The 18939-nt window shown below is 38.3% G+C and overlaps 1 protein-coding gene across 2 annotated transcripts in view; it reads left to right on the plus strand.

Moving 5' to 3' along the window:
- Positions 1-18939, plus strand: part of LOC116265539 (protein ENHANCED DISEASE RESISTANCE 2-like) — a 36746-nt gene that overhangs the window by 8841 nt on the left and 8966 nt on the right. For both annotated transcript variants that reach the window (XM_031646215.2, XM_031646214.2), the window contains exons 7-14: positions 9835-9902; positions 10008-10118; positions 10251-10291; positions 10402-10502; positions 11118-11213; positions 12235-12299; positions 12384-12455; positions 18199-18354. In XM_031646215.2, the coding sequence (XP_031502075.1) occupies positions 9835-9902; positions 10008-10118; positions 10251-10291; positions 10402-10502; positions 11118-11213; positions 12235-12299; positions 12384-12455; positions 18199-18354 (710 nt within the window). The remainder of the gene's footprint in view (positions 1-9834; positions 9903-10007; positions 10119-10250; positions 10292-10401; positions 10503-11117; positions 11214-12234; positions 12300-12383; positions 12456-18198; positions 18355-18939) is intronic.

An 18939-nucleotide genomic window follows, 5' to 3' on the forward strand; every position in this document is an offset into this window, starting at 1 on the left:
AGCATTCTGCCAATTTGCCTATCTTAGGAGTCAAAATAACATGTAGATGAGGTATCTAGTATTCTGAAAATTTAACATTAGAAATCACTTGTGTAGTTATTCATGCACTACTTCTGTAGTATGTTTTTTAAAATTTAACTTTGCATTGTGTATCCGCTTTAAAACTTCATCCCTGTCTCGTAATAGCAAACGGATTTGATTCATCCAGAAATATAAGGGTGGTAGGTGTCATTATAAATGTGACTATAATAGTCACTAAAGAAGAATATGATAGAAAAAGACACTAAGGCCACTTGAAAAGATATTAATCTTATTGAAAGAATACCCAATGGTTGTGTAAAACAGCATTCCTAATACAACAGACTGCTAAAATATATATACAAGAGATAAGAAAGAAGAAGAGGCTAAAGAAGAGTGGTTCTAGCCGTTGGGAGTTCCAACGGCTAGAATGAGGAGAGCAAAAAGAAAAGAAAAGAAAATAAAATAAAATAAAAAGAAAATAAAATGTAAAATAAATGAAAAATAAAATAAATGTAAAAGAAAATAAAATGTAAAATACCTAAGCTAAAAACCTAGTTACAATATCACTATGAGATCTTATTCCTTAACACCCCCCTTAAACTTACAGTGCTATCACCGAAAGTTTATCTAAAAGAAAGTTGAATATGAGAGAACATAGAGGCTTGGTGAAGAAGTCAACTAGTTGGAACTCGGAGGAGACATATGGGAGCTTGATAGTGTCTTCAAAAATTCTTCCATCTCTATATGCTTTGTTCGTTCATGAAATGTTTGATTCTTGGCAATGTAGATAGAACTCTTGTTGTCGCAACACAAATCAGTGGGTTCTTCAATTCTTGTTCCCATATCAAGAAGCACTTGACGAAGCCAGATAATTTCCATAGTTGTAGTAGCCATGACTCGATATTCAACTTCAGTAGAGGATAGGGAGACTTTCTGTTGCTTCTTGCACTTCCATGAGATGAGTGATTCCCCTAAAAACACACAAAAACAAGTAGTTGAGTGTCTATCATTTGGATCTCCTCCCCAATCAACATCAGTATAAGCAATCAAGTTTAAGGAGGAAGATGAAGACATAAATACTCCCTTATTTATTGTTCCTGTTAAAATAGATGTAATGGGGAACCGGGTCCATTTCTGGACCCGGTCCCATGGGGCACGGGTACCGAGGCCGGCTCGGTACCCTAGGCGGCATTCTTCTCTCCCTCCTATATAATCTTCACTTAAGTGTAATTGTGTGATTAAGTGAATATAATTTTCTCTCTCCTAGGGTTGCGGTGTGCACCTAGGTCAGAGCTTCCCGTGGTTTTTTCCTCTTTCTGAGGTTTTTCCACGTATATCGTGTGTTCCTCTCTTCTTCTTTCGTGTGTTGCATGTTTCTACATGGTATCAGAGCCGTGAGATCGTTCGGCTTCGTCTCGTATTTTCGTAGTCGCCCTTGCACCGCAGCCGCCTGCGCCGTTAGGGTTTCCCGCGCCGCCACCATTGGGATCTTCTGCGCCGCCGCCGTCAGACGATCCAGCGCCGCCGCCTGTTGCCGCTTGTGACTTCCGCTGCCGTGGGTGTCTCCTTTTCCGCCGTCGGTCGATCCAGCGCCATCCCATCTTTCCACTGCCGTGGGTGTCCAGCGCCGTCACGCCTCTGCGTCGCCGCCGTCGGGCGATCCAGCACCGTCGCCGACACCTAAGGTTCCGTGTGGTGCTTGTGTTTCAGCCGCCGCCGTGCTGTCTTGTTGCTGCCTGGGGTTGTGTCTGACTTGACTGCTTGTGATGGCGGAAGAGCTTGCACCTAAAAGTGATATGGCCTTTGACGCGGGCAGCGCTCCCAAGAGCGAGATCTTGCCGGTTCAGGTCACGCCCATTCGTCTGACTAAAGACAATTATCTTTCTTGGTCTGCTGCTCTCGAGATTGGGATAACGAGCCGTGGTCGTCTTTCCTATATCACAGGCGACAAACCGGCGCCCAGCAAAACTGATCCTCAATGGGCGACGTGGGTGTTGGAAGACAGTCAGGTTAAGGTATGGATCATCAGCTCTGTGTCTGCTGATATTCAGCCTCTTATTCTGCGAAAGCCGACTTCGTTTGATATGTGGACTGTGCTTGCAAGGATGTATGGTCGCATGAAAAGGGTTCTGCGTACGTATCAGATTAAACGCAGTATTTATTCTCTGAAACAGGGTGACCTGTCTGTTGCCTCCTTCTATGCAGCCCTGAAAACTAAGTGGGAGGAACTTGATTATCATGTGAATGATAACTGGGACTGTGGTTCTGATCATGCTCGGTACTGGGAAAAGGAATGGATGGACCGGACGTTCCTCTTCCTTGGAGGCTTGCGTGATGAGTTTGAATCCATTCGGAGTCAAATTCTCAACTGTGATGAGATTCCTGGAATAGAAGATGTTTATGCCAGAGTGGAATCAGAGGAACAAAGGCGTCAAGTGATGCAAATTGACCCCAGTCACGGGACTGGTCCCTCGGCCTTTGTTAGCCGTTCTTCTGTGTCTGGACCACGCCCTGTTAGGCGATGTACACATTGTCACAAATCAGGACATTCTGTTGACTTTTGTTGGGATCTTCACCCTGAGAAGAGACTTGTTCGTGGTCGCCCTCCGTCTAGTCGGCGAGGTCCTCTTGTGCAGGACTCAACTCAGAGTGGTTCTTCAAGTGGTGAAAAATCGAGGCTTTCCCCTGATCAAATCAAGGAACTACAAGCTTACATCAGTCGCCTTTCTACTACGTCAGAGGACACATCTACGTCTGATGGAGCTAAATTAGCTCAGGCTCTTGTTGCTACAAGTGATCAAGGTAATTCCTCTCCTGGTGATTGGATTGTTGACAGTGGGGCTACTCATCATATGACCGGGGACCCTAAGATGTTTCAAGAATACAAGTTGACTTCTGGGCAGCAGCGTGTTTCTATGGCTGATGGTTCTTCTATTTCTGTGACTGGAAAAGGGAGTTTCTCATTACTGAACAAATATTGTCTTCATAATGCCCTGCATGTTCCTAATATTCCCGTGAATTTGTTATCTGTCAGCAGTATTACCAAAGAGCTAAACTGTAATCTAATATTCTCTGCTGATCGTTGTTTACTGCAGGACTTGGGGACGGGGCAGAAGATTGGGATTGGTTCGGCTATTGATGGTCTCTACAGAATGCCAGTACAGGTTGCCTCTGCTTTGATTTCAGCCACCAGTGGACAGTTATCTGACGTGGAGGACAGATCCGCTATTATGCGCTGGCACGAGAGACTTGGTCATCTTCCTTTTCAGTTGATTAAACAATTGTTTCCTAAGATGTTTCGGTCTGTTTCTTTGGACACCTTCGCCTGTGAAGTGTGTCAGTTGTCTAAGCATGTTAGGGCCTCGTACCCTATTTCGTTCAATAAAACCAGCCGTCCTTTTGCTTTGGTTCACTCTGATGTTTGGGGTCCTTCGGGAGTGCCCACCGGTCGTGGTTTTCGTTATTTCATGACTCTTATCGATGACTACTCTCGTTGTACGTTCGTGTACTTGTTGAAAGAACGTAGTGAGGTTCCCGGCATTGTCAAAAACTTCGTTGCATTTGTTGAAACTCAATTCCAAACCCTTGTTCAGACCCTTCGTACTGACAATGCTCGAGAGTATGTCTCCTTATCCCTTGATGACTTCTTGCGAAGCAAAGGTATTATACATGAAACATCCTGTAGCCACACACCTCCTCAGAATGGCGTGGCTGAAAGGAAGAACCGTCATTTGTTAAATGTCACCCGGGCCCTTATGTTTCAACGTCATGTCTCTAAGCGGTATTGGGGTGATGCACTTCTCACTAGTGCTCATCTCATTAACCGTATGCCTACTCGTGTGTTGAATGGTCATTCCCCTTATTCTGTTTTGTGGCCTAATCAGAGTCCCTGGCCTTTGACCCCTCGGGTGTTTGGGTGTGTTTGCTTTGTCCATGATCATAGTCCCACTCTCAAGAAACTTGATCCTCGGTCCATCAAAGCGGTCTTTTTGGGGTATTCCTCCACTCAGAAGGGATACAAGTGTGTTGACCCTAGCACTTCTAGAGTCTATGTCTCCAGGGATGTTACCTTTCATGAACACGAGGCCTACTTTCCTGCGAATCCTCTTCAGGGGGAGTGTTTAGGTGAGAGAGTGGACGAGTATTCTTCGCATCAGTTGCTTCAGTTCACAGATTTCTTGGATTACACGGCTAGTTCTCCGAGTGTGAGTGTGGATGACACAGTCAGTGAGGACAGAAACAGTCAGATGGAAGGGGGCCCTGTGGAAAAACAGTCCCGTGATCATTTGTTTGGTCAGGTATACACCAGGAAGAAGAATGATGTGATGGAGGTTGTTGATGTTACCAATCCCGATCTTGTGAGCTCCCCGGATGATCCAAGTCCAATGAATGAAGATCTTCCCATAGCCCTACGCAAAGGCACCAGGTCATGTACTTCTCACCCTATTCAGAGATTTGTCTCGTATGCTAAACTCAGTAAAGACTACAAGTGCTTTATTACCTCTTTATCTAGGGCTGTTATTCCCAGGTCAGTGGAGGATGCCAGGGAGGATCCCAAATGGCTACAGGCCATGACAGAGGAGATGGACGCCCTGGCAAAGAACAATACGTGGGAGGTTGTTGATATTCCTAATGGAACTCACTTAGTTGGTTCCAAGTGGGTGTTTACTGTGAAGTACAAACCTGATGGCACTGTAGAACGCTATAAAGCTCGTCTTGTTGCAAAGGGGTTTAGTCAGAAATATGGGATTGACTATCTTGAGACGTTCGCTCCCGTTGCTAAACTGAAGACAGTAAGGGTCATCTTAGCTCTGGCAGTACAAAAGACGTGGAGCATGGACCAACTTGATGTCAAGAACGCCTTCTTGAATGGGCACCTTGAGGAAGAAGTCTATATGAGCATGCCGCCTGGATATGCGCAGAAAGGAAAGTGTTGTTATCTCAAGAAAGCATTGTATGGCCTCAAGCAGTCCCCTAGAGCGTGGTTTGAAAGACTAAGGGTTGTGATGAAGACTAATGGATATAAACAGGGAAATGGTGATCACACCCTCTTCATCAAGCAGAGAAATGGTCTGGTGAGCCTCCTACTAGTATATGTTGATGATATGATTGTCACAGGTGATGACGAAGAAGAAAAAAGGAAGATGAAAGAAACGTTAGCTGCTGAATTTGACCTCAAAGATTTGGGTAAACTGAGGTATTTTTTGGGAATTGAGATTGCTAGATCTGAGACTGGTCTTGTTATGAGCCAAAGGAAATACACTTTGGACCTTCTAAAAGAGACAGGTAAACTGGGATGCAGGCCCTTTCTTACTCCAATGGAGTCTGGCACAAGGATAAGTATCAAAACTGGGACGATCTTGGATGAGGAAGGAAAAGGGAGGTATCAGCGGCTGGTTGGTAAACTCATTTATCTCACCCTTACTCGCCCGGATATTACGTATGCTGTGGGTGTGTTAAGTCAGTTTATGCATGCCCCTACTGATTGTCATTGGAAAAGTGCTGAAAGAGTATTGGGATACTTAAAGAATGACCCAGGGAAAGGACTGCTCTATACTCGACAAAGTCAACTCAGTATTGAAGGATACTCTGACGCCGACTGGGCAGGTTGCACAGATACTAGAAGGTCTACCACAGGATACTGCATCTTTCTTGGAGGTAACCTGGTGGTATGGAGAAGTAAAAGACAAGAAGTTTGTTCCAGGTCCAGTGCTGAGGCTGAATACAGGGCGGTTGCCATGGGGGTTACAGAAATGTTATGGCTCAAAATTCTGTATTCTGTTAGCAGATATTGGGGTGAAAATGGAAGAGAAGATGAGGATGTATTGTGACAACAAGTCGGCTATTAACTTGGCAAACAATCCAGTCTTGCACGACAGAACCAAACATGTGGAGATCGATCGCCATTTCATACGGGAACGCATAGATTCTAAGGAGTTGATCCTGCCCTACATGAAGTCTGAAGATCAAGTTGCTGATGTTTTAACTAAGTCTTTATGTACATCTCAATTTGAGAAAAATGTTAGCAAGCTTGGCATGTTTGACATGTATGCCAAGCTTGAGGGGGAGTGTTAAAATAGATGTAATGGGGAACCGGGTCCATTTCTGGACCCGGTCCCATGGGGCACGGGTATCGAGGCCGGCTCGGTACCCTAGGCGGCATTCTTCTCTCCCTCCTATATAATCTTCACTTAAGTGTAATTGTGTGATTAAGTGAATATAATTTTCTCTCTCCTAGGGTTGCGGTGTGCACCTAGGTCAGAGCTTCCCGTGGTTTTTTCCTCTTTCTGAGGTTTTTCCACGTATATCGTGTGTTCCTCTCTTCTTCTTTCGTGTGTTGCATGTTTCTACAGTTCCCTTAATGTATCTAATGATACGAAGAACTGCTCCCATATGAATGGTTGATGGAGCATGTTGAAATTGACTCACAGTATGAACTGCATGAGCAATATCAGGCCGAGTGATGTTAAGATACATTAAGGAGTCAACAAGCTGTCGGTAAGGAGTGAGATTGATAAGAGGAACTCCATCATCAATCTTCATTTTGTTTCCTACTGCTTCATGAGTTTTTGTGACCTTATCATCTGTTATGCCTGATTTAGCAATGATCTCTGCAGCAAACTTAGTTTGTGACAAAAAATATCTTCTAGTAGAATATGCAACCTCAATACCCAAGAAATATGTTAGAAAACCTATATCTTTCATTTCAAAAGTTTTTTGTAGTAATCTCTTACATTCTTTAATACTTTCCTTATCACTACCTGTAATGATCATGTCGTCAACATACAGTAGGAGGATTATGATACCTGCAGTAGTATTCTTAACAAACAAGGCAGTGTCAGTTAAACATGAATGAAACCCACAATTAGAAATAACAGAGTTAAAACGATCAAACCAAACTTTAGGAGCTTGTTTGAGGCCATAAAGAGCCTCCTTAAGTCTAAGAACTTTTCCTTGTGGAATGGGGTGGTACTTCCATATAAACTTCTTCTATAAGATCTCCATTTAAAAAGACATTTTTAACATCCATTTGATATATGTTCCAGTTTTTAATGGATGCTAAAGCAATAAGAGTCCTAACAGTAGTCATTCTAGCTACAGGAGCAAAAGTTTCCTCATAGTCAATACCATACTCTTGTGTATAACCTTTTGCAACAAGCCTCGTCTTATATCTTTCTAGAGATCCATCACTTCTAGTCTTCACCTTATAAACCCACTTGCATCCAATAATCTTTTTTCCTATGGGTAAGTCTTGTATTTCCCAAGTTTGGGCTTTTCTCAAGGCATCTAATTCTTCTAACATGGCATTCTTCCACTCAATATATTTGGAGGCTTCATTAAAAGCTATGTCACACGGATACGGCAAAATAGCCCACGTATCCGTGTTGACACGCGGACACGGGGATACGGGTGCGGACATGGCAAAAAATAAAAGTCATTAATTTAATTTTTTTTTTCATTTTATCAAATTTTTATGATGCATCCAATTATTTCCATGAACAATCCTTTCAGATATTCAGTACTTTCGTAATAAAACACATTTTCTAACAAGATTGTAAGAGTGAACTATTAATTTAATGTTTTTTTTAATCTTATCATTTTTTATAATATTTAATGTAGCCGTGTTCGCGTATCCAAAAAATTTGAAAATTGCCGTATCCGCACCCATATCCCCGTATCCGCACCCATATCGCATCCGCACCCGTCTGACATAGATTAAAAGTAGAAGGTTCAAAATGACAATGAATGACATTAATTCTAGCTCTATGAGTTGGGGTAAAAATCTCATATGACACAAGCCTATTGGGTTGTCTTACATTTCAATTTCTAGTGGATCTTCTAAGGTTTTCTTCACTTTGTGGAGTTGGTTGGAGATCAATAGTCTCATAATGTTCTCCTTCACCAACATCATGTTGCCGGTTTCTTCTATGATATGTGATTATATCCTTGGCTACTCCACTATCATTATCATCAGTGTTATTATCATTGACATCATGCATTTCATCATCACATTGAGAAATATACTTAAATAAAAAGGAATAGTCATTGTTGTGTTGTGATTCTCCACAAGTTTTGAATCCATTTTCGTCTTCACAAAACTTTACATTTCTTGAAACTATGATCTTGTATTTGACTGGGTCATAACATTTATAGCCTTTTTGTGTTTCAGAATAACCAATGAAAACACACTAATAACTTTTGAACTTAGTTTATCAGCCTTGTCAATAAGAACAAAACATTTGCAACAAAAAACACGAAGCCTTTTGAAATCAGGTTCATATTTGAATAATTTTTCAAAAGGGGTTGTATTATTTAAAGCATTTGAAGGCATTCTATTTATGAGATATACAGAGGCTAGAGCAGTTTCGGCCCAAAAGTTTTTTGGCACATTTTTGGCAATAAAAAGAGTTCTCGTTGTTTCAATTATGTGCCTATGTTTTCTTTCAGAAAGTCCATTAGCATAAACAGCAAAAAAACAGCTTCTAAAACTCTCCAACATGCAGCCCAATGTCTTTGATACCATATAAATGTGACTATAATAGTCACTAAAGAAGAATATGATAGAAAAAGGCACTAAGGCCACTTGAAAAGATATTAATCTTATTCAAAGAATACCCAATGGCTGTGTAAAACAGCATTCCTAATACAAGAGATTGCTAAAATATATATACAAGAGATAAGAAAGAAGAAGAGGCTAAAGAAGAGTGGTTCTAGCCGTTGGGAGTTCCAACGACTCTTTTGTGAGCCGTTGGAACCTCCAACGGCTAGAATGAGGAGAGCAAAAAGAAAAGAAAAGAAAATAAAATAAAATAAAAAGAAAATAAAATGTAAAAGAAATGAAAAAGAAAATAAAATGTAAAATACCTAAGGTAAAAACCTAGTTACAATATCACTATGAGATCTTATTCCTTAACAGTCATATCTTATCTTTTTTTTATTATTTAGCATTAGAAATCATTTGTATAGTTAATCATGCACTACTCTTGTAGTATGTTTTTCTAAATTTAACTTTGCATTGTGTTTCTGCTTTAAAACTTCATCCCTCTCTTGTAATAGCAAACGGATTTGATTCATCCAGAAATATAAGGGTGTTAAGTGTCACGTAAAATTAAAAGGAGGTTGGGCTCCTGCATGTCTTAAAGGACTTTTCATATTCTATGGAGCCCTTTCCTGAGAAATTCAATTATCTGCAGCACTTTGCCAATTTGCCTACCATAGGAGTCAAAATAACATGTAGATGAGGTATCCAATATGCTGAAAATTTAACATTAGAAATCACTTTTGTAGTTATTCATGCACTACTTCTGTAGTATGTTTTTTTAAATTTAACTTGCATTGTGTTTCTGCTTTAAAACTTCATCCGTCTCGTAATAGCAAACGGATTTGATTCATCCAGAAATATATGGGTGGTAAGTGTCATATCTTATCTATTTTTTATTATTTAATATTTTAATCATTTTTATATATTTATTTTTTATATTTCTAAAATACAACAGTATACTTTTTTTTGATTTGGTTCAATTTCATTTCTGACAACATTGCTCGATCTCTGTGGATATAACTGACTGATATTTTGCAATATGTACTGTTCTCTTTTTTCTTGACACAACATAATCACAGTCACTGATTTGATTGCCTCTAAAATGTTTATTTTACTGGATTTTTTTTACCCAAATATATGTCACATCAGGCCTTTAAGTGTGTAGCATTTCCTTTGTTTGTTCTCCTTGCAGTTTTGCCTCCTTGTTGGATGCTTTGAAAATTTTGTTTTAGTTTTGAAACTTTTCTCAATTCTAATATCTCATTGTCCAGGTTTAGTGCTCAGGAGGATGAGGAGGTAGCTCATCGGACTTTGATCAGAAGAACCACAATTGGAAATGGTCAGTCAATAGTCATGCATGGTTTTTAATATTTATTTGTGTGGATCTAAATACTGGAGGTGACTTCAAATTCCTAATTTCCTGTGCTCTTTTTCATCCTGAAAGGGCCTCCTGATTCAATGTTGGACTGGACTCATGAGGTTGACACTCCTAATCCCAATAATAATGATCAAGTCTTCTCAAGAAAGCATTGGCGTTTAATCCAGTGTCAAAATGGTATGCTCATAAAATTTATTATTGCTTTTTCTGTTGAACATATTACATACCATGATCATGTTCCAATGTCACCAGTCCATGTTTTAGTTTAGGATTCATGATATAATTTAAACTTGTCTAATAAACATGCAGGGCTTCGGATTTTCGAGGAGCTTATTGAACTTGATTATCTTGTATGTTGGAAATTTGTATTTTGTGCACCTAATTTTGGATAAAGTCTATTTCCTTTTTATTTGTACAAGTTTTGCATCTGCTATATACATGGCCAACTTGTTATTTGCAGCCAAGAAGTTGTAGTAGAGCAATGAAGGCTGTTGGTATCGTGGAAGCATCATGCGAAGCAGTATTTGAACTTGTGATGGGCATGGACATGAAGAGGTTTGAGTAAGTCAATTCTGTTCAGTTAGCATCATTTGATGGATCCATATCAAGTCACTTACGTTGCGAATCTTGTTTATACACTAATTGGTATGACTATGAGAATGGCAGTAGCTAAAGAATCTTTTGTTCTTTATTCATTTTGCGACTTTGGCTATTTACTCCTTCCCTACCTTTTCTTCATCAAATTGTCCTTTGGTTTTGGCTTTCATATATCTTGCAACCATGGTTCATTAATCCACTAAAGCTTCTGTTTCACCTTTTTATCAATTCACCGATAAAGGCTAAAGCACTTCTCTCACTTTTCTTTGTATTTTGTTCATATATGCACATGAAAATGGTATATATCCGTACATGCACATGATAGTTGCATTTTATGGGATGGAAACATCTTACAGTATCATCCTTGGTGGTACAGTGTAGAATTTATTCATTTATTTGGAGGTGAAATTTGTGAAGTGCTTTATGAACTCTGATCCTGTCAGGTGATTGGGTTTCTTTTGGCACTTTTAACCAACAGAATATCCATATGTTTGAAGAGCATTTCTGATTCTTTTTTATTAGATATGCAGGCTAACGTTCTCTTCTACTTATTTCACTTGTTTTTCCTTGATCTACTAGATGGGACTGTAGTTTTCAGTATGGCAGCTTAGTTGAGGAAGTAGATGGGCATACAGCAATACTATACCACAGACTGCAGCTGGATTGGTTTCCAATGTAAGTTTACCTCTTTGATTTTTCATATGCTGGTGGGTTAGGGATTCTGAAACCTTCAAAAGAAGAGTCTCTTCTGGAACCAGATGGGTTAGATTTTTTATCCAACCTTTACCGGGAATGGTAATGATGACTGTGATCCTAATTGGGTTTGTGGTACACTGGCACTACAGTGTAATGCTAAGATTGCTAAACTTCTGACGCCCACAAAATTTAGATAGACTGGCATCTGTTGTGTGTATCAAATTGCTGGTATGTACAAAAAGTGCAGCCAGATGCTTTTCTTTACATTTGTTTTTCAAACTTATGATGGTACCCATTATGCTCCCTAGAATCAGCTAATGTATATTTTTCTTCCTATAGGTCACTATGAGGAGGTTCTAGTTATGAAAGTGCAGAGTTTAGTAGCGTAATTTAAGAATTTCTGCTGGAGTGTCAGCTCTTTTTGTTCATCTCATTTAATTAGCAACTAGCAAGACATTGATGATGCTTGGCCACAGCAGGGAAAAGCATTGGCATCATCGAATAAAATGACACTTGCAAGTATTTTTCGTTGTTATTCAAGCACATACATCAATATAGAGCAATTGCTTTTCTATACGAGACCTAAGTTATCTTAGTTAGAGTTTAAAATTTAAAATGTCTATTGAAGTGCCACATCAGGGGATACTATGGAAAAGCTAGTACCTCGCTTTCTGGACACCAATACAGTAAACTTTATTTCTGTAGCTGCTACATCGAGCTATTCAAGAAGTTGGTCAGGCTGAATCCCTTCTAGGTTAGAATATGGAAATGTTTATAATAGCTTCCTTTCAAGTACTAGGGTGAGAGAAAATGCAAAATGAAAATGTTGTAGAGTTTCATTTTCACCTTTTCTGATAGATTGCTGAAGGTCATTTCTTGAAGTGCCAGCTTTTACTTGGTACCTTCTCTACGATGTAACTTATGCTGCATATGTGGTTTGTAAGCAGAGATAGTATTTGAATACAATGGCTTGTAATGAGTGGTTCTCTACCCTTTTCAGGATAATTTGGCCTCGTGATCTCTGCTATGTGCGTTATTGGCGTCGTAACGACGACGGAAGCTATGGTGAATTTTCCTTCATTTCACCTAGACAAATTTTGTTTTATCATTTTGTGCCTCTAAGGCTGCAAGAACTATTGTTTTGTTCAGTTGTGCTGTTTCGTTCAAGGGAGCATCCGAATTGCGGTCCACAACCTGGGTTTGTACGCGCACACATTGAGAGTATATTATTTCCTCCTAAGTTGTGTATTTATGTTCTATTAATCTTAGAAACACCAAGGGATTAACTTTGCACATGTATGCCTGTAAACATTCGTTATATGCATTAGAAATTCCCTTTCTGTCTCTCTCTATATATACACACATGCACACACTTACAAACGCACATGTATTTATATCATAGTCACAAAAAAATGTACTTAAAAAAAACACGGTAAAAATACAAAAATAAGTCAGCCAAAAAAATGACAAAAGTGCCATTTAAAAAAAATGCCAAAATGGAAAAGAGCAAAAAAATATGGTTTTTTATGGATTTTCAATTTAGAAGTTTTTTTTCACAGTTTTTGATGCCAGACTGTGTGTTTTCATTTTCTAATTTTTACTTGTTGCTTATGTACTTATTTTTTGATGCTTTCTTATTACTTTGTCGTTTATTTTATTTTTCTCTAATTTTTAAGATTTTTTAAAAATGTATCATATTTTTCCCTTTTTTTCAAGCTGTCATATTATACCAGTGAAAAAATTTGCTGTTTAAAATCCGAAAGCAATATTTGCAATGATGATTTATATAAATAAGTTAAGTCCAAACAATGCATAAGGGGTCCAAAAGAAGTGTTTAGCTTTGGGTCATCCATCAACATTTTGCCTGCCTTCACATATTAGATGCATTGTCAGTCACGTCATTGCATTGTTAACCTACTTCTTTAATAACTTCTTCGACGAGCTTGTAAAGCAGGTTTTTAATTTGGTCAGATGCATTAACTGACTTTAGAAACATGGTTCTATGGAGCAGTGAGTTAAGAAATTGATCTAGTGTCTATCCATCCATCCATCTGAAATTATATAAAACCATATTTCTTCCAATGCTATTTATATGTTTTGACAAACTCTTCTGTTTCGGCAACTTCTCGTGCAAACAAAGGTTCTCTCATCTCATGATATGAAGGACCCTTCATGCCTGTGCCAAATCGTCCTATGGATTCAACCATTGCTTTGAAAAAAGGCAATTTGACAGCGTTGAATGCAATTCCTGCTTGGTAAAACCAGCTACTGTTGGCTTGACAACCATCTGTTCCTTATTGTATCGATTGTTCCAGAGTTGTTTGTTTGGTTCTTAGAGGAATGGTACTGGTTCTTTGTTGCAAATACAGGTCCATGAGGCCTTTTTCATGTGTAGGCCTTGATCCAAATTCTTCTCTTGACGTTCTGATTGACTTTGAATCTCTACCTCTTCATCTGCAATTGTGTATGTAATTCGAGATTGTTTCTTCCGTTTTTCAGGTTTCTTTTCCTACTGTTCTTCCATGTACTGTACATTCATAATTTCTGTAGAAGAGACAGAGGAGTGTTCAAACTTTAAAAAATAAAGAATTTTGTGTTTTTCCCTGTATCATACGATACAGGCGATACACTTACGATACACGAGTGTATCGTGTATCGTAAGATACAGATAACATTGGTCTACTAACTCAATGAACTAGTTGGAGGAGCTCATGTGTCTCTGGAGTCTACATTGAGTCCACTTCAATGGCATCTTCGTCTTGGTCATCCCTCATTGTCTATACTTCGTCGCATCTTTCTTCAGATCTCTTATTCTCCTTCCTTTTAATGTGAAGCATGTTGGGTGGGAAAGCATCGTATGGGCTCTTTTCCATCCAATTAAAAGTTATTCGAGTCATGGTCTTTCTCATTTAGTTCACGTGGATGTATGGGGGCTTAGTCATGTTGCTACTAGGTTTCAGTGCAGATATTATCTTGTTATTGTGGATAACCATTCCAAGTTGTGCTGGGTTTTTCTAATAAAAGAGAGATCTAACACTTCTTATATTCTCAAATCTTTTATTATTGGAATCACTGTTATCCCTATTGCACGATACGGGCCCATATCATCTGATACATATCATATAGGTTCGAGAAACCTATATGATACACGATATGCCTACATATTATAGGTTTATCGTATTGTACGATACGGGCGATATGCCCACATCTTATGATATGGGGACAAAGCAAAAAAGCTCCTATTTTATGCTTCTTTTTAAAAATAGCTTCTCCCTCCCGCTTTTGAACATTTCTAATAAGTGTGGAAGGGAGAGGTTTTTGCTTTTTACTAGTCTTTTAGAAAAATCAATCATATGTCAGTGAGGACATTCCATTTGACGACATTGAAACAATTAACAGAAGAAAATGAAGATGATGATGATTATGACTAATTGATGATAATCATGATATTTGGTACTTGGCAGTGAACAAGTGATATGTTGTGAACTTGTGATATAATCTAAAACATTTTAAACTTGTGATTGATGCTTATTATGTTATTCTGAATCTATGATTTTTCATTTCTAAATGTGTTGTTGATATATGTCTTATAAGTGATGAGTCATGAATGTTCTTTATGTGACAATTTTTTTATATGGAATGCATTTTTCCTACTTTTTTACGTTTTTCCTATTTTTAAAATTTTTAATGTTTTTGAATTAAAAAAGTAATATTACTATACGCTACGCTAAATTTGCAATACATTATGATATGGCTCATATGTTAAGCTGGTTTGTGTTGACAATGCTCTTGAATTTAAGTCTTCCTTTCTTCTACAGTTTTATCGTGATAATGGGATCCAACATTAAACCACTTATCCTTGCACATCCCAATAGAATGGGGTGGTTGAGCGGAAACATAGACATATTCTAGATGTAGCTTGCATGATTATGTTCCATTCGCTTATGCTGGCTGCATTCTAGGCAGATGCTATTCTCACTGCTTATTACCTCATTAATAGAATGCCATCCTCTGCTATTGAAAACTAGATTCTTATCCATATTCTTTATCTTGAGGGCCTGTTATTCCCCATTTCTACTAAAGTCTTTGATTGTGTTTGCTTTGTGCATAATTTTGGACCAATCGAGACAAATTGTGCCCACATACTACAAAAAATGTGTGTTTATTGGATACTGCAAAACTAAAAAAGATACCGATGTTATGATCCGATCGCCCATAGAGAGCATGTCAGTGCAGATGTCACCTTCTTTGAGTCGGTTCCATAGAATCCATACTACTCCAGTGCTGGTCATCATATGAATTCTGAGTCCTCTAACAATTTTCCACTGCCCATTCCTCCTATTTCCTTGGAGTCATGTCCTCAACCACCTCCTTTTTCTTCCTCTTCTTCTGCTTGCTTTTAGGATCCCCACTGGTCTACTCTAGGCGACACACTTCTGCTCATGGCTCACCATCATCCTCTTCTCCTGAGGTAAGTACTTCTGAGTCACATGAGGAAGATATAGTTGATTTCGAGTGTATGTGATGACTTGTTGATTACTTTGTGCAAAGAAACTCAACAGTGCACTATACACCTAATCTCAAAGTTTGTCACCACAGCTAGAGTCGGCACAAATATGCAGTTGCAGACATTTATGTCAGCTTAATCTGCCACATCTATTCCTATGCCCTTCTTGATCTGAAACGGAAGGATACTTTACTTTGGGACATGGGAACTACTTTCTCTTCTTCCTGATGCAGACGTGATTGTAAGTGGGTGTACTATATCTAATGTCACTTAGATGGTTCCACAGAGAGGTATAAAGCTCGCCTTATCACAAAAGGGTACACTTAAACATATGGAGTGGAATTTTTAGAGACATGCTCCCCCATTGCCAAATTAGGCACTATATGATTGACTATTAATGTTGCTGTGCACTATGGTTGGACCTTATCTCATCTAGATGTGAAAATTCTTTTCTTTGTGGTGATCTGTTTGAGACGCTTTACATGCAGCAACCTTCTGGGATTTGAGCGACAGGGGGAGAGTGAAAAAGTGTGCAAGTTCAAGAGAGCTACATATAGCCTTAAGTTAAGTCCAACAACATGGTTTTAGAAGTTATATGAAGTCATTTCTGGGGTTACCTTTTAGTGGTCTCCATCTGATCATTCACTATTTATCAAGAAGAGTCCCAAAGGTATAGTTATGATGGTAGTATATGTTGATGGTATTATTCTTACAAGCGACTCTAAGGAGGAGATTGCTGAAACCAAACCATATACGCAAAAACACTTTGTTATTGCCCACTCAAATACTTTGTGAGGATAGCGGTTGCAAGTGGTAGTCCTTTATAGAGAAAGTATGTGCTTGACCTACTCAGAGAGAATGGAATGCTTGGAGCCAATCCCACATATATTCCCACGAATCCTCATATTCACATGTATGAGGATGACTCAAAGTTGATAGGTAGTAAGTCATATCGGTCTCCCATTGACAAACTTTTGTATGTTACAATTACTTGTCTTGACATCTCCCTAGCTATGGGAAAGTTAAGCCAGTTGATGAAGAAACCAACAAAAACCCATTGGGAGGTAGCTATGATGGTTATGAATTACCTCAATTCATCCGTAGGAAAAGAATTACTATTTAGAAAAGGTGTTTCGTTGACGTTCTTGCTTGCAGACACTGATGCAGACTATGTATGATCAATTGAAGACAGAAAATCTACATCTGGGTGTTGTATCTTTGTAGGAGACAACTTGATTACTTGAAGGAGCAAGAAACAGGTAGTTGTTGCAAGATCCAGTGCAAATCCAAATATAGGGCTATGGCATATACCTCTGCTGAGATGGTATGGGTTATATCCATGCTATCCTGTCTAGGAGTGGAGATCACACCTTCAATGAAGATGGTGTGTGATAATAAAGCTGCTATGTATATAGCCAAAAATCAAAGTTTTCGTGACATTGAAGTAGACAGCCACTATATTTGAGATATGGTTCAAGTGGAAAGTATTTCTACACTTCACAAACCTTCTGAAGAACAAGTTGCAGATGTCTTTACTAAACCTTTACCTATTTCTGGGTTCTCAAAATGCTGTAAGAAGCTGAGCATGATAGACATATATGCTCCAGTTTGAGTTGGAGTGTTGGGAATAATAATAAAGTTAGTTGGGGGTTATTAGAATTTTAGAAAAAATTAAAAGGGCCTTTTTATTGCTTTTTGTTTTTGCATGGACTTTGTTGTACCGTGTTGACCCCTAATCTCTATTTAAGAGAGATTAGAATTAATCCAAAATTAATTTTTATTTTCAAATCACATTGCAAGAAAAGGTAAACCACCAATGTTTCTTTCTGAAAAGCAACTAGAGATCTGCCATAACCCTTAGACATGCTTATGTGTTCATGCGTGTTTGCCTTTCTGTGCGTGCATGTGTGTCTTTTTTCTTTTATGTGGTATTTTCTAAAATTCTGAGTATGTAACTAACTGGATTATGTCAACTGAAATATGGCAATGAAATTTGTGAAAATATAATAATTGTTTTCTGTTAATATAATAGTGTCAAAAATTCAACGCAGTTCATTTGCTAAGGACAGAGAATTGACTCGCTTCAATCATGTTGTACTCTAAAAAAATTATTTTTTAGCCCGTCATATCTGAAATTTTTGGATCATAGGCTTCCTGATCTTATATATATATATATATCTCCTAATTGACCAGATCAGGTGTTGATTTTTACAAAATCAATCACGTATTCACGAATGGTTATCTTTTGGGAAAAAAAATTCAGAAATGCCACAAATATTAGGTGCCACATTATTATAGGAAAGTTTTTTCTCTGTTTTTTAAATATTTAAGAATATTGCAGATATTTGTAACTATAATATATATATATATATATATATATATATATATATATATATATATATATATATATATATATATATATATATATATATATTCTGAACACACTTGTGCTTGCAGGCGGGGGATTTACCATTTCATCACTTAGTTCTCGACGTGGAAGGCCTCGAACAAGAGTTCAACATCTCATGCAGATTGACTTGAAGGGTTGGGGTGTTGGTTACTTGCCATCGTTTAAGCAACATTGCTTACTACAAATGTTGAATAGTGTTGCTGGTAATTCTTATGACTGCCTTTAGGTTTCTTATTATTTTGTTTTTGCTTGCAATGCACTGTGATGTCCTGTTTGGTTTTGGCTCCTGTTCTTTGGTTTTTCATCTATTTGATTGCTGTTGTCTGTTGCAGATAGTTATCCTTAGAGGAAAAATAGCTACTGTCTGTCTCTCTAAAATTATTAAAATTACTGGACTATCCTGTCAACAATGAAAATTATGTTTAAATGATTCTGTTCTAATTTCCATTGCCTGTTTTATTTTCCCCTCTACTATAGATCATTGTTGCTGATGTTTTTCCTTTTCACGTATATGGTGCAAAATTTTGTGTGCTTGAATTTATTGGGTTTTTCCAGCATAAATGCGTCCGCTCTTCCTTTCAGCTCGACTTTCCGTTTTGTATAATGTTAGAAATGCTTCTTTCCTGGTGAGAAATGGAAGGATGCTAAAGCACATGAAGAGAAACTGCAGTGGTGGGGTCTGCCAGTTGTAAAGTAGCCTATATTTCGTTTTTATGACCATAATTTCATACATGAAACTTGAAATCCAAGCATTGGTTCTCACTTTATGGTATTTATTGGCTAGTTGG

The sequence above is a fragment of the Nymphaea colorata genome, chromosome 12 (genome assembly GCF_008831285.2).
Source record: "Nymphaea colorata isolate Beijing-Zhang1983 chromosome 12, ASM883128v2, whole genome shotgun sequence".
Lineage (NCBI taxonomy): Eukaryota > Viridiplantae > Streptophyta > Magnoliopsida > Nymphaeales > Nymphaeaceae > Nymphaea > Nymphaea colorata.